The 17217-nt window shown below is 37.2% G+C and overlaps 1 protein-coding gene across 3 annotated transcripts in view; it reads right to left on the bottom strand.

Annotated features, from left to right (window-relative positions):
- The window catches only part of SNX14 (sorting nexin 14), a 53923-nt gene that overhangs the window by 8913 nt on the left and 27793 nt on the right, over window positions 1-17217 (bottom strand). For 2 of the 3 annotated variants that reach the window (XM_068678021.1, XM_068678019.1), the window contains exons 16-23: window positions 15698-15724; window positions 11996-12128; window positions 6992-7193; window positions 5906-5989; window positions 5669-5769; window positions 5192-5303; window positions 3304-3344; window positions 2999-3118 (exon numbers count right to left, since the gene is read on the bottom strand). In XM_068678021.1, the coding sequence (XP_068534122.1) occupies window positions 2999-3118; window positions 3304-3344; window positions 5192-5303; window positions 5669-5769; window positions 5906-5989; window positions 6992-7193; window positions 11996-12128; window positions 15698-15724 (820 nt within the window). The remainder of the gene's footprint in view (window positions 1-2998; window positions 3119-3303; window positions 3345-5191; window positions 5304-5668; window positions 5770-5905; window positions 5990-6991; window positions 7194-11995; window positions 12129-15697; window positions 15725-17217) is intronic. The other variant, XM_068678020.1, reaches the window with a different exon arrangement.

Below are 17217 nucleotides of genomic sequence, written 5' to 3'. Positions count from 1 at the left end.
GGCGCAGGGCTTTTTGTTTGTTTCTTTGTTTTAACCAGGAAGGTTGGTAACTCTTTTGATCTGGTGAGTCTGAAGCAGGATAAAAGCCAACTGCTGGTGGCTGTACTGAAGTTGCCCACCCATTTTCATTATGCATTTGTAACTGGAAAGTTTTCCACTGATATTTCAGACACGAACGTATACACACACCAGGAACAATCAGAACAAAGCCGCACGCAGATCTTTCAGAGAAGTAGGCACATTTCTGACTAAACTCAAGCTTTCATCTGCCCTGCCTGACTTCAGCCTGCTGATGACGAGGAAGCCTGGGTGTGCCCTGCTCATGGCATTAGAGTTGGCAGCACAAGCACCCGGAAACACGTTCTTGTACTCTCAGCAGATCCCAGCAGGCTGACACTAGAATAAACAGATCCGTTCCAGATAAGCTACATGGGAACACTGTGGCAACGCAAACATCAACTGAAAATCTGCCCTGGCTTTCACCAAAAACTGCGTGGTGAAGAACTTCCTTGCTATGAGATAACAAGCTCTTCCCACAGATGGGTGCTTAGGGAGAAAGGAGCGCTGCAGCCTGATCTGCCTTCCATCTTATTTCCAAGCCCTGCTGTATCTCTTCGTTGACTCCATACAGGTAGCTCACACAACCCTGGCACAAGCATTTTGCATACGTCTCCATCACCAGCTTCTGTGTGGAAAGGGCACAGGGCTGCTGCGCAGTGCTTATAATCTTTGTGAAGAAGTCATGTGAAACAACACAACTGAACACCTCAAGTCTATGCTACGTGAACTGGGGGTGGCCTACCTTCATCTACCTGTGGACTGAACAACCCTGGGTGCCTGCAATCCTACACAGCATTTTCCAGCTAATGTTCATCTGAAAGACATTCAGTTAAAAAGTTCAAATAAAGTTCTCTAATATTGTGGTAAGCAGAGACAATTAGGAGATTTGCTTCCAAAAGGAAACCAGTGGTCCAAACTAAAGTGGTACAGCCGATGAAACCAGCGTGGCTTACAAATCGAACCCAAGAAGGGACAAAATGCAAATGGCACAGCGTCTTGGCACCTGGCACAAAGCTTTTCCCAAGCATGAGCTGACTCAAGAAAGAGAAACTGGTTTCCAAATGAGGCATGAGCAGCATAGTAAATCAGCTGAGGAAGGCTGAATTTCGGTGTGCATGGAAAGACTCAGCAGAGACCAGGACACAGCAAAACCTGGGATATCAGATCTCTAATAATTGCAGTGACAGTGTGATGAAGCACCTGTGCCCTGGTTAAACTGGTAGATGGCAAGTTAGTGAGCAAACAGTCTGCAGATGAATTGCTCGTACATTAATGTTAGTCAAAATTTGTGGTGTGAATTGAGCACAAATAGATCTTGCCTAAGGAAACTTCAGTATTATAACGTGAAAACCACAGCATAGCCAGCTCTTGACTTTCCTGGGATCACCATGCTTGAAAAGGATTGGCAAGACCTTATTTCCAAGCCTGAATTTCTGCACGTTCTTTTACAACAACGACCCACTGACATTGCAGGAAATTAGTTTATACTTTAACTGGGCAATGTTACATACTATTTTTAAGCTCTTTACAAATCCAAAATGGTTTTAAATACCGTACCACAAAGAACCTTTTCTTCACTGGAAAACTTTAGAGTGCAAAGCTTGTTCCTCAAATATTTTAAAGTATATTAAATGTATCAAAATTATTAACACCAGTACTTCTTGACAGATTATCAGTACAGTAAAAAATTAACTGATTATTCATACTTTGCTACAGCATGCTGCGAGATGGTTTATGAAAAATATTTAAAGTATTATGCCTGTACTGTTTCAAACAAGTCAAAAATTCTGCATCTGATTTTTAAAACTGCTGATAGATTTATACCTCACTGTATAGACAGCAACAGCAAAACATCTGAACCCTGGAAATACTGCCCAAGGTTTAACAAAAGTCTTGAAATGAAAACTAGTAATTTTCTATGTAAGCATATGAGCTAATGCTACAATATTGGTTATACTAATTCAGACTTCAGGTTTAAAAGATGAAATCTAATGAAATTAATTGTTTTAACTGACATTGTACCTAGAATCATAAATTGCCTTGGGTTGGAAGGGACCTTAGAGGATATAATTCCAACCTCCCTGCCATGGGCAGGGGCACTTTCCACTTAATCAGTATAGAAGTTTTGTAGCTGCAAAGTCTTCTAATGTCATAATACTACAAAATCATCCATACAGAGGGAAATTAATAATGTCTACTTTTACAATGGCCCATCATCAGCGAGAACTGTAAATGGATCCTGGGCTTCTAGAACTTGCAAAGAAGAGAAGGTGCATAGACAGTACTTTTCATTAATACTCCTCCACAGCCTTTTTAAAACTTTTGAAGCTCATGGAAATCTTTCTAATTGGTTTTACTAAGCTCTAGCCACAAATACAGGTAGGTTAAAAAAAGGAACTAGCTATCTATTCCTATAGTCAAGAAAAATTCAGTATGGAAGCACTGGGGTTTAGCTGTGATGTTACAGAAAAAGACTGATAGTTGAGAGCTGTAATGTATGCTAGACATTAATGATTAGTATAGTATCATAAAATTGATAAACACGTATCAGCACTTTGAAAATTTCGGTCTTAGAGTCCTTTGGCAAGTCATACTTTTGCCAAACACTTAGGCTGTTCAAAAATAGGAAGCATTACAATATCCCCCATTTAATACACTTGCTTTCGCTCTTCTCTCAGGACTTCCCAGACTGTCTACTCTGTATCCTCATCTCGAAGTCCAGTAAGAACTTTAGTCATTTACCCTAATGCGTAATGAGTAAAATGCAAGTCAGAAAGAGATAAAGCTCTCTGTACTACTATTCTCTCTCATGTGAAAAGTCAAAACAAAACAGGTATGCTGTTCTATTTATGCTTTTTCTGTTCATTCTCTGCATTTTCAGAGTATGGTAAATTTTCCCCACTCACGTAAAGTGGAGAAGGAAGATGACTTACTGTACCTTCTTGTTGTTTTCGGAAGTGGGACTCAGAATTGTAAGTTCGGGCCTGCTTGGTTTAGGCTTAGGAGATTCACAGGAGTTGATAAAATTCATGATGAAAGGCTCCAAATGCTGACCTTTCTGAAATAAGATATGAGTGACCGGTCACTTGAATAATTTGGGGGATGGGGAGCACACAAGGGAGACAAACAACAACAAAACCCACAAAACATTAGTTCCCAAACAAGTTTTTGACCAGCCTATTAGTTACTGTGTTGGTAAAATTAGTCATTGAAGTTAAAATGTTGGGAACCTAGAAGACATACCTCTTTCATCAGCTTTCCTGGAACAGATTTTATAATCTTACCTATAATTAGGAAAAAAAAAAACAACATATCACTGCCTGACCGTAAACAGAACACAACTCTTTTCCTATCCTCCTACTAATTTTTTTACATCCTTTACGTAGCCCATTCAGACAGCAAGCTCTTTATAGCATCTTGCTATATAAAACTTTAAAAATATTTGTAGAGATTGCCTAATAACAGCTACATATAACAACAAATTACTAAGCCACAATAAACAAGACATTTTTCTCTACCAGTGTCCAGTATTTCATTTAAAAATACTATGGTTTAACTTTCTTTTCAAGTTGGTACAAAAAGCTGTGAAAACAGTCTTTCACACATTCAGCCTATAACCTAGTACTTAGTATTCTTTAAGATAAGATGCTTAAAATACAAAAATTATGCAGATGATTATCTGGTTTCTTAAAAAAGTAATCGCAGTTTCCAATGTCTAAATTCTTACACCTTCATAAACATTTATCACAAAAAAAAGTCATAAGAACTCAAATTCTCTTCTTCCTCTAAATGATCAGCTATGTCTGGAGAGATTCTGGAAGGATGCAATCTTGAAAATATTGGTGAGAAAAAGGTTTACAAATTGGATAGGCTACAGCTGTGGTCTTAAAAAGTAGCACTTCTGTCCTGATAAGGTGATACAGTGTAGTAACTTTAAATGTTGAAAAACTAAAGTGTCTAGGATTAGTTTTATTTTAAGAAAACTATTGCTCTAAATGTAGTGCATATCTACATATCATGAATTTTGGAACTTACACTGGAAAGCATGTAAAATGATTAAATGATAATTAAAATTATTAGTTCTCATAAAAAGCCCTGTCAAAATGCCACAACTTGTAAAAATAATAAATAATGTTTATGGAAGGGAATCATACTCTCAGACATGGGATGCCTTACAGCGAGCACCCTAAGCTTGTTTGAACAATGCAGTTTCGTCTAGAAGGAAGATGGGTTTTTTGTTTATTTTTGTGTCTGGAACAAAATAAAAGCTTTTAACTGGAACACAACCATTAAAACTCATTCAACAATTTGGTAGCATGCTAAGAGCATGGCCACCCCAGAAGGTCCACACAATGAGGGGGAGAAGTAGAAATGCAGCCGTGCAGTTTATACACAACTCACCTGGACTACATTGGTGCCAGAACTACAAGAACTACAATTACATGAAGACAGAGAAGCCACAAGGTAAGACTTAGCAGCTCTAGCACATTATTGTGAGGAAGCTGCATTTATGGCCAAGCTGTGAAGTCTCACTGTAGTTCCTGGATTTATTATCAAGTTTTCCATTAGACATCAAGAATTTCTCTACCCCAATTTCCATTTGGCCTGCCTACACCACACATACCCCTGCTTTAAATGTTGTTAAGCAGCTCACATTAAAAAGGAACCGAACACTAGTTAATATTAAAAATCTTAAATATTGCACTTTTCAGATTGAAATAAACAGTTTTTAATCAACTATTACCCAAAGGTAGATTGTATTAAGAAACAGTTTATACCATCACACCCATAAGAAATGACTGACTTGTAGAGATGTAACTTGTGACAATGCCCTAAGTCTTCTTGTCCTATGAAATTTGTTAGAGCAAACTTATCACCTTGCTTGTTGACACAAAGGTGCAAAAGCAACCACTTACATGCTTTTTTCCAAAATCTTAAAAAGTGTTTTTTCTTCAAGGAGAAAGTACCAGCATACTTTATGAACTATAATTACAACAGCTGTGAAGGAACAGAGTTGTTATTTCCCATATGCATATCCTTATACAAGAGTATCTATCCATTATTGCTAATATTCAATCACAGTGTCTACAGTATTATTATTTGGTAGCACAAACAACTGCATATTACATACCAAGATTCACATCGGGCAACATTTTATCAAGAAACTGAGTCTCTCCTCCATTAGGGGACAGGAAGTCAGCTAAAAGTTGGCTGTTACTTAGTTCTGGATGTTGCAGAAGTTTCTTTGAAAATGAAGGAAAGAGAAGTATAAGTACTTTAATCTTCGAAAAATCAGTTTGTCTATAACAAAAAAAATATATACACAAAGAGCATTATCATAGAATGACTTGGTTGGAAGGGACCTCAAGTATCGTCTAGTTCCAACGCCTCTGCCATGGGCAGGGGTGCCACCCACTAGATTATATTACCATAGATATTGCCATCTCCAAAATATTTGTTTTCAGTCACATGAAACTTTAACTGCAAGCTTTACTTGTCCACTTGAACCCTTTATATAATCCATTACTTAGAAACAAAAAAAAATAGCAGATATTTATTAGTTTTGTATTCTTAGCTTAGCATATTCTCTCCTCCAGAAGTTTGATACCTGCAGATATTCCTGAAACTCTTCCCTCTTGGATTTTAAGAACTCATAGTTCTTGGGGCCAATGATTCTCTTTGAAGGAAGCTGAGCATCAGGAAATGTACCTAATAAAGATATCAAGCAGGATAAATTATTCTTGTAATAGAGCAAACACTGTTTTCTTTATTTTAAATTCCAGTTCAGTACTGAATAACAATCACAGCAGTGGGAAAGTAGGTTTCCAGGTGACAGAGAACATACCATGAAACTCCGTTAGCTTGGACTCGAGCACGTAAAATTCAAGGTACCTCCTGTAGACAGACCAGTGTTCAGGCTCATGCCCAACTGGGGAAATAAATAAATAATAAAAAAAAAACAATAGTAAAGATAAACCAGGTTATATACCACTTGATAGATGAATTAAGCAACAGAAAGTACACATTAGACTTTTATATGTTGGATTATTGTAGGAAAGACCTCAATATTGCAGTAATGGACCCCCATAGTGCAGTAATTTAAAAAAAATCCCAGCTAGGTATTAAAGTATTAAATTAAAATGCATACTAGACAGAGAGAAAAGGTACTAGCAAGGAAATTATCCCATTAAGTGACTTCCTAAATACTAATCAATAGAGCACTGCATAACTTTAAAATGTATTATGACTATGTTAGATCTATTTTTCAAGCTTTTAACCAAGTGATTTACAGAAATACTACTTGCTGAATACATCCTTTGCACCATCAGCTTCTATCCTTCTTTCTCCTGGAGGATATCACTAAACAACTCTTAAAAACTTCCTGCTTACTGTGGAAGTATTAGTTTCACTAACACAAATCCATGAAGTCCCAGTACGATGCTATTCTTTGACTCAATATGGATGTCTTACTATCTAAATACTGAACTATCTGCAGGCCAGGGTGGTTCCCAATAAAAATAGCTTATTTTGCTAAATTTATATTTTAAGGTCATAGAAAAAAAACATTTATTATTCATTATTACAAAGTTCAAAGAGTGTGAAAGAAAAATATGCCAGGTGTTCATTAATATGAATCACAGGATCAACTTTTTTCCCTTCTCTTTTGGAAAAAGAAATTCTCAAACTTTCGCATGAAGTCTACGTGGAACTGATTCATGCTGCGGAGACAATTCTCAACTTGTAAATACTAAATGCAATCATTTAGCTTTCAAACACACTTCCCAAGAACTTTAAGTCACTATTTCGAAATCAGAAAAAAACAGGTATGCCTAACACACTGGAAACAGCTATCAGAATACATCATAACAGTATTTTGAGTTAATTTTTAAATGACATTTTATTTATTTTATTTATCCACAACATCCCATACCTGCCCTTCTATCATTTCTCTCCACATCAATGCAGAACACTGGAATTCTCTCCTTTCTGTCTTTTCTTTCCAAGGAGGGATCGTCAAAGAAGTCTACATATGGGATGCTAATTTTCCATGCAGAAAGGTTGCGGGGTGTATTTGGGGTAGTAACAGCTTCCTCGGGAGAATCATCTTCCATCACCATAACACCTTCTTCAATCTGTGAAGATTCAAACATTGACTAGAGTTAAACATTCAATAGAGTTCTGTTTTAGTAGGTTCAGTCTACCTTTGCAAAACATATATGACAATAAGAGAATCAAGTCTTTAAGTACATGCTCCAGATCACAGGGAAAAAAGAACAAAAATCCGTATAACTAATGGAGTTTTCAGGTAGACAACTTTTTATTTTTAAAACCACTGCAGATTAATTTGAAATTAGCACGTTTTAATAATAGCTGAAAGCTTTTATAGTGCTATCAAATTTCATATCTGATACTTCAGAGAAGAAAGAGAGGGGAGAGAGAAGCAAAGCACACGAGAAGAGATGGCTAGAAGAATGTCTTCAACACAGACCATCTGAGTGCTACAGGAACAGCGCAGACTTAGCTGTGCTGCATTTTCCAACATACTGGCACTCAAACTGAAGACTCGAGCTTATTAAATCAGGCCAAGAAGCTATCTAAACACGAGACAAAAGTCAACAATGCACCAGTCTAACAGGGCTCCTACCCAAAAGCTGAGTGTGACGGAGTATGCTGCAGACACGTGAATTTGACTTGCTCTTTAAGGTACAACACAGCCAAGACTGGGAGTGAATTATTTCCACAGGCCAGAGCTAGTTTTATGCAAAGCCATCGTCAGCATCACTGCATTTCCCATCAGTTCCAGTTTCAGCATCACATTCCCATAAAGAGAGGCACCAGGGAGCAACATAGATCTAACCCTTGCTGGCAGCTCCAACGCTGAAGTTTCATAGGCTCAGACTCCACATCATAAAATACGAAGCTGTTTTTTCTGTATGCAGGAAGGCCCTAGAACCAGTGCCACGTGAATGCTGAAGAAATCCTCCCAAATTGGATCTGTGATCCCAGCACCACGCTGACGTGCTTTACGTTCCTGATACTGCTCATTACAAACAGGCTAAACTTCCCACAGGTAATGAATCACCAAACTGATACTCAGTGCACTAAATTTTTATGTTCTGGTACCGTATTTTTTTTAGGATCACAAACAAAGATTATCTTAAACATTTAAGTTGAGAAATCCAAGCCTAAGCAGCTATCCTTGGGAAGCAATTTATTTGTACAAACAATGGTTAAGCTGATTCTCATTCAGCAGATGGAACAAAGAATAATAGAAAAGCGACCAGAAGTAATGAAAATTATTTCTGCAAATGAGACAGCACCTGTGAAAAGGAAGGGTAGCGCTGGTCTTAGACTCAACTATATAGACTTGAGAATACTGCCATTTGTTAAAGTGAAAATAGACAATTTTAATGTACAAATTTTAAACAAGAAACTAAAGCAAACTGAAAAGACTGAGTCTAATTTTAAGCCCTTTTCCCTTAGTTTCACAATTTACAGCTGAATTCCCCACGAACACCAAGCCTGGATGACTTAACAAGCTTTGCCTGTGTTGGGATAATCTAATTAATGCAGTATAGCACTACAGCATCCCTGAAATAATTTCATGAGTTGCAGATTTGGCTCCCCACATATTAACAAATGCATTTTGGCTGTGCTACAATATTCACACAACCGTGACTCAACTGCAGCTGAAACACAAATGGTTCAACTCACTGAGGTGGTTTCATACCTACAGGTAATTAAGCTTCTCCACGTTGCTCTCTCACTCCTCAAAAGGCCAGGGGGCAAAAATATGATGAAAACCCATGGGTTGAGATAGGGACAGGGAGATCACTCAACAGCTGTCATCATGGATTAAACAGACTCGGTGTAGGGAGATTAATATAATTTATTGCCTATCACTAGCAGACTAGAACAGTGGGAAGCTAAAACCACCTTCCCCTCATCCACCCTCTTCTACCTCCTCCCCCTGAGTGGTGCAGGGGAACAGGGAATGGGGGCTGCGGCCAGTCCCTGATGCATGTAAAACCACCACACTTTTTCCTTCCATTTACCCAATTTACTCAACAAAAAGCAAAGTTGTGGCAGGCAAAGAGCAGTCTCAATTCCACATAGAATGCACTCTGCTAAGATAGTTCACAATTTGAGGGCTAAATCACAGGCTCTGCTCTTTCACAGTAATTAATCAAAAATAAACCAAGCCTGAAACAAACAAATTACATGATACAACTGTAGGACTAACACTAACTAACTAACTTACAGAAGAATGGAATAAATAGGACAGATGCTCTCTGAGCTGCAACTACTTGCTTAGGTATGGACTTCATCAAAACTCAACTCTTACCTGCATTTTTTAGTTTCTTTCTTCCTTTAATTTACCCTCGCTTGCAACTCCTACTTCTCATTTAGTTTCATGCATTGTATTACCCTAGTGGCTGACACATAGATTGCCCTGACTCCACTGCACAGAGGTGGCATAAGGACAGGATATAGAAGTCAGCTGTCTTTTGAGATGCTTATAGAGGTGCCATAAACTCGCTGTCTTGTTCACTTGACCCTTCTGAGGCTGTACTCCATCAGCAGCAGTTCCACACTTTTGTAACTTCCCTCAATCCATCACCTGACTTCCAGCCTGGTTTTGGCACTAATGCTATGCATATTCTCAGGCATTCCCACTATGGGAACCACAGCACTTCATTAATTATAATCCAGGAAGCATGAATTTCTGGAGGTTTTAATCCTTTCTAATCAGGCCCCCAATCTATCACAGTTATCAGTTGGCTCAGTCTCTGTTTATTTTACCCAATAGAGACACAAATCCAAGCCTACAGGTCTTCTTGCCAACCTGGGAACACTACCCATGATACAATATGTACAACATCTTGTTATATTTAAATTTAGTTTACAAAAGACCAAGTCTCGTTTCATGGAATTACTGTTATCATGTTAGCAGCTTACAAAGCTATCACTCAGAGCCACAGAAGGATGCCAGTACATACATGTACTTCTATCTGTACGTGATTTCCTTAAACCACATCATTTTTCATACAGGCTTTTAATGGTAGCCAATAAGACTTTCTCAAAAAAAAAAAAAAAAAGAAAAAAAACTGAAGCTGAGATGTTGTTCTGATTTTTCTAATAATGCACAGAGCTCCATTTCACTACCATTCTTCACCTTCTATCTACCTTGAATCCGCCCAGTTTACATCAGTTTACATGAACACAATTACTTCGATACCAAATTGAGATCAAACTCTACAGTAAGAAACGAATCCCATTTGTTCTGCACATGCACTAATCAAAAGTTGCTAGGTCTGTGTATTGCACTGCTGCTATTTTACAATTGTACTGTCTGAAGCACTTGCCAGATCATGTTTTGACTAGGACAGCTCTTCCTCTGACTATGTGACACTCACCAGGAAACTACACTTCAGTGCTTACTGTGATATTGTTAAACTATTAAATTCTGTATATTCCATATTCACTCAGGAAGTGAAGCCACGGGTCTGTCCAGCTCATTGGATGTACAGTAACTTTCCCACTGTTTAGGTGTTTTCTTTTCCCTACTCTTCTTCCCACCCATACTTACCAAGTGAAAGGAGTGAGGTATTTCCCAATGTTTAGACAAAGTGATTTTGGTAAAAGCGTAGTATCCTCCCTTCTCCTGAATGTATTTAATAAAAGGATTTGAAATTATGCTGCACTTAAAACTTTCTATTCTTGCCTAAAAAAACATCGTCAGTTTTCTCCATAAAGATTAAACTCTACATTGTCTGTCTCTCATTGAATTCAGGAACTTCTCACAAGTAATTTCTTGTGCTCTGAAACAAAAACATGTTCCCTCTCTAAGCTTTAGTACAACTGCTTCAATAATACTTTTACTACTCAAAATTCCCTTATTATACGGGAATTATACTTCTATATCCCTTGGCTACTAGAGCCTGTAAAGCAATGTTGGAAAATTAACCCATTTTCATCAGAATCTGGCCTCCCAAGAGTGACAAGATAAATGACATCAACAATAACTTAAGTGCCCAAGAAATTAATTGCAACAATTTAAAAGACATGAATTATACGAAGAGAAGAAAATTAAGAAATGCAGAAAATTCTCAATTTAAAGAAAATTCATTTCGAGTTCTACATTGCTGATTCTTTTCCACCTTCCTCTGAACACAATTCTGAACAAGATGAATAACATAAATTTGTATTTAAACTTATCTTTAGGTTGTGGAAAATGAGCTAGCAGTTAATCAAGGTGATAAACATGTCTTGTTTGGTGAGCAACAGGTATAAAAGGCTGAAGACACATTGTTGAAAAAAAAATTTCTACCAATATCTGACCAATTCTCCTGCTTCTTTTAAAATTCTCCATTTATCCCTCAACTGTGCTTCAGACAGAAACATCTCAAGCAATAATTCTACCACTGGCTCTATTCACTGCTGTCTGCATGAAAAAAAAACATTAGTTGAAGTTGACACCCAAGACAAATTAGAAACAACTATTTAGTTCATGATCATGAGAGAATACAATGGATCACGGACCAACTTCATAGCAATTTCTCCATTAATTTATTTAATATTTTTAAGGCCTTGTGGCAAATTTCAAAGTAAAAGCCATGTCCCATGAGTATCTTATCACCCGGAACTATAAAATGGCACAGTATGTTTTTTAGAGAAAAATTAATTGCTTACAAAACAATCTGACAATACTACTTTTATTATTTCTCTCTACTAAAGCTCAAAAGGTAACTGGGGATGTAGCCTTGACTTATTAACAAATACATGGAAAATGAGGCTAAGTTCCTGGTTTCTGATTACGTTATTTATGGAATACCTGCAATGAAGACAGCAGAAAAGACAAACTTAGCATTTTTAAACAGGAAGGGAAACAAAATGATTAAGGTCAAGCGACAAACATAGAGCTTTTACTCACAAAGTCATCTTCTCCTTCATTTAAGTTATAATTAGGCAGCATAGCTCCTTCCATTGCAGAACTCTTGAATACGCCTTTTATTTTGTTGCCTATTCTGCTGATTCCAAATGATTCTCCTCTTTTCTGTGTGGTCCTAGGATTACAGAAGCCAGAGTTCACAGTACAAGGCATATTACACAGCAGCTCAACAGGTCATTGCCCAGAATTTGCAGATTAAGAGGAGAAATAAAAAAAGCAAACCCACATAGTCAATACCTCTACAATTCCACCTAACTTAAAATTCATTTATGGAAACTTGTTTGTTGATCAATCATCAGAATTTCTTGATTGGTCTTACAAGAGGTTTGGATTTCCCATCTGCTTAACCATGAGCTAACATTAGCACTCTTATAACAACACCACAGCAGTGCAGTCCATAGAATAAACAATTAACTATGCAAAACAATTTTGTTATGACAGCAGAGACTCTGGTATTCCTACGGGCATGCAGACCAAGAAGGTCACTAACTCTGTCCTTTTCCATGTACTCTCATTTAAACATTTATCCATGGTTGCCAAGTACTATAAATGGTGTAGTTAGATGCACTTTTCACATAAACATCCCAGAATTTTACAAGCATGTACGATTCAAGATAGATCTTGACTTTTAAGCATTAGGGACAGACAAAAGGAATGCACAAGGAACAAGACTGAGCATGAGACAAAACAGATGCAACTGAAAAATCTTGGCTTGAAGAGTCAGCCTGAATGAAAGATGAAGACGTAACATTTTCTTGAGAAATAAAGCAACTTACGATAATGAGTCCTAGAAGCAACAAGTTACAGAAGAAGATAGTTTGGGCAGGAATAGCACTCTGCACTGAGAGAACAATGGCCTTACAGAAGGCCTAGTAGAGAAGACTGTTTCTTAAGTAGAAATGCAAGTCATGACTAACTCTGGGAAGAAAAATGTTTAGTATGTGTGGAATCAACCTGAGGTTACTTACAGCAATTTGATACATACAGTTAATAGGTAAGAACATGATAGATTACTAAGAGTCAAAGGACAATTAATATCTTACAGTACCAAAAATATCCTAAATAAATGTGGATTTCCTTTAAATGAAAAATGTCAATACTACTTTTTAGTAATTAGTAACAAAACAAGCAGGTAACATGTCTCCATCCCTCAAACTATGCTGCCATTACCAGTTGCTGACTCAAATCACCTCTGTGTTACTAGCAAAAACCATCTTCCTGTTTATAAAGTTTACCCAGACTGTGTACATGATTAAAATTGCATAAATAATCCACTGTTCTTTCAAGTCTTTTGCTCTTGCTATCTCTTATCGTTACCAGCTCCAACAGAGGGCAGGCACCATCTCTCTTTTCCATCTCTGCTAACCAAAGATAAGGTTGCCTGACTGCAGCATTAATCCATGCTCAAACAGTCCTACTCGATTTAAAAACAACTTCTGTGTGTTATTGAGCTGAACTGAACTTCTTCCACATCTGGGATCTACCTGAAGCTCGTGCAGGAGCTTAAACACAAGGCTAGCAGCATACAAATGGTATTCAAAGCTAAACAGCTTTATACTTCTGACTTGACTTTTGAAGAACTTTTTGTCATTCCTGTGAAAATTTTACTATTCAAAGTCTTGAGAACTGCAAATTTGTGCAAGCTTGCAGATTTAGTAGAGTATCCCAGGCTTGGATTTGTGAAGGTTTGTTTTCCCTCTGCTAATGCTCTAGCAGTAGGCAGAATACAGCTGTGCCTGTAAGACCATACCTCACAAATAGTCCTACACTGGAACAGTTTTAAGTTGACAACCTAGGATTGCCGTCTCTTCACAGTGATAGACACAAATTAAGAACACACACTGGTGACTCAGAGGCTACACAGACACACAGTGGGCAAAATATGGTAAAAACATAGGACTGGTTTGGTAAAAATACTTGAGCAAGCACACAGAGCATAAACCAGATTAGATGAGAGCATGGACACAATCTGGGGAAGTTATTAGAGACATGGAGATAACTGCACGTTCAAACTTTTGAAGAAGCTGAGCAAAATTAAAAAACACCCAAGAATCAGGATGGAAAATAACAGATTCACTGGCTAGGTAGAAATAGAAGAAAGAACTTGAGGCTAGGTGAAAGGGAACAGATGGGATTAAGACATGGTCAGGTTCAAAGCATGGAAAAAGAAAGAGGAGAGGCAGTGACCAGTTTGGAAGAGGAACCAAGTCTGCCAACTGTCAACAGACAGTCTGCTACTGTCAACAAATACAAACAAAACTTTTATTGGGAAAATATCCCACTCCCTCTAGTGCTGATCCACAAAACAGCAATGTTAGACCATCAAGGCAAGGCTCTGAGAGGGAGAGTCTGCAAGTGCCAACATTCCCCATGAACGATGTGATGACAGCAGGTCAGATTTATTTATTTGTTTAGAGTTGCAGAATTTACATAAATGTAACATATAAAATTAGAGTTATTAATCACTCAGGAGCTAGGAATTGCAGGACACATATTGCATTAGTGCCATTCCTTAATCATGGGGGGTCACAAAATAATTTTTTTATAGGATCCCTGGCTCATTCAGTGCAGAGAACAGATCTTAAGTGGCCCTCAAGTCAGGGCTATGCAGTTGAAAACTGCTGTGAACCTCTGCATGGTAAAGTACCACTAGATAGGCTGAATCTATCAGACAAACTGATAGATACGTATGAAATCAGAGTATCATTTTTTTTGGCCCAAATCCCTACACTTGATTAGGAGAAATGCTGAGTGTGCAGAGCTGCACTTAAAACCAACAAGCTAAATTATATTAATGCTATTTCTTGCCCAGCACACTAGCAAATCATAACTCCATACACTGAATTGGCACATAAAAGATTAAAAAGTTTCCATTAACTTGATTCCTAATCTGTAAAATGAAGTTGCTGATGTTCCCTCAAGACTCAAGAACGCTATGAGTAATACATAAATACTGATGCTACCACTGACAATACAAAGGAAAAGCCCATAATGAAAAGATTTTTTTCTGAGTTTGGATAGAATGTATTTGAAGCAGCACAAATAATGAGAAAAACCACTGAGCAGCTATTAAGACGTTAATGAGTGACCACAGACTACCTAGAGCATGAATAAACAAAATTATATAAAACAAGCACATGTTGTAATCAAACCTCTGACAGTCACAAGAAAGGCTGCATAGACGATTAATTTGGGAAATTGCTGTCTTTGAGTATTTAACTTTAAACATAATACTCATAAAGCAGTTATGTTTGCATGCAATGCCAAGGCAATTCTCCTAGACAAAGCTGTACAAGGTAAAACGAGCAGTTAAGTGGATGAAACCTCAAACACAATCTGGAAATATTATACGCAGGGAAGAAAATTGTGGAAAACTTTGGAAGAGCTAAAAATCACAGGCAAAAAAACGCTTGAAGTTATGCAAATGTATTTCCAAGCTAACAACAGACAAATAGTTAACAGCAAAGAATATTAATATTTCGCAAACTTATGAAAATTAGTAATTAAGCAATTTCTAAACAAATGTGAAGACGACATGGGGAGAAATGCAGTTAAAATATGACATTTGCACGTTTTTAAACGTAAAATGGATGATTAATTGCTGTTATAAAGGCTGTGTGATGTAGTGATGATAGATGCAGCACAAGTAGCACACAACATTTATTGAGTGTTAGATAGACTTACCGGAAGTCATCCAAACTCAGGCTACTTCTGCAACAACAGGCACAAAAATTACCCCCGAGCCCAGGAGAAAATAATGTTAAAATAAAAAATAAAAAAAAAAAATACAGACCTATCTCAACAATGCTGACTAGGGCTTGGACCATCACTACAGATTAATCAAAGCCATGGTAGAATAGAGTTCCTGACCGAAACTCTTTACAGAGAGAAATAAGAACAGGAGCCTGCACGTCTTCAGTACCACTGCCTTTGAATTTAAAACCTTACTTATTAAAACTTTTAAGAGTTCACTGGCATTCATTCTTTTTAAATCAGTAGCTGCTTGTGCTGACTTTCGTTGTTTGAGTTACCTTTCACAAGGTGCCAAGCAGGCAGCAAACTTCTTCTGTAATCTGTATTGGAAAGTCACGTAGGAATCTAGTTCATTTGGTTAATATGAAGAAAAGCCTATAGACGTATTTTATATAATAAAGTCATCTGTGTTAGATAATAGTAGAAAATGCTTTTAATTAGAAAAAAAAAAAAGTATTTTAAGAATTGTCTCTTCTTTTTGACATCTTGCATAACTTGGTACATGGAATCAATGCCTCAGTCATCAACTCAGTAATTCCAATCAAAATATTTAAATTTATCCATAAATACAGCCACTGCACACGATTCATTTTTAATTCACTGGAGCTACTGAACTCTGGACAAACTGATACAGTATTATATAGTTTACTGGATCAGAAAACTCAAATTTCAGATTTTGTTTTGCAATAGGAACTGCTTTCCAAGGCATTTTGCACAGTCTTAAGTCACGGTAACTGTGAAAGTGGAAACATATCCTAGCAAACTGGAACTGATGATGACTAACATAAACAATTACATTACATACAATTACTTAATTCTGGGCGTTTTATTCCTAACCACTCCCCAAAGTTGTTAAAAATTTCTTCTACTTGGACCTTAACTTGAAACTGTTTTAATTTGATTGCTAACCCAATGATGACAAATCATAATGCTTCTTCTCAAACTAGATATCAAGAAAAATTTCTTTACTGTGAGGGTGGTCATTCATCAACTCAACAGTTTTCATCAGATGTTGTCTGTCTGATCCATACACAAAAAATTCTGATTGCTTTATACAGTTAAAAAAAAGTGATTAAAAATGGAAATTATACACTGATATACGTATCAGTGTATACTCCTCCTACTTTCCCACTGTATTCTCTAGAAACTGCTCTATAGAGATGACATTGTATTATGATAACTAAAATCTTTCAACACATTGTCCTCATGTCCATTCCATTGGGATTGCCAGTCAACTACTTGATCTCAGACTTGTAAAAAGCACCGTCTATGCAATACATGCAAAGCAAAGCATCAAATCAAAGATGTGGAAAAGAAAACTAATCTCTTTGCCTGCAATTTCACTCAGCTGGAACTAATGCTAGAAGAAGGAAGAAGAGGCAGGATGAGGTATATGCATACGGATAACATTTGGGATAATCCCATAAGTAATTTCTTTATTTTTTTTCTGG

This window comes from Anas acuta, chromosome 3 (assembly GCF_963932015.1).
Source record: "Anas acuta chromosome 3, bAnaAcu1.1, whole genome shotgun sequence".
NCBI classification, from domain to species: Eukaryota; Metazoa; Chordata; class Aves; order Anseriformes; family Anatidae; genus Anas; species Anas acuta.
The sequence above is the reverse complement of the archived record's forward strand: the minus strand, read 5'-3'. Positions and strand labels throughout refer to the sequence as shown.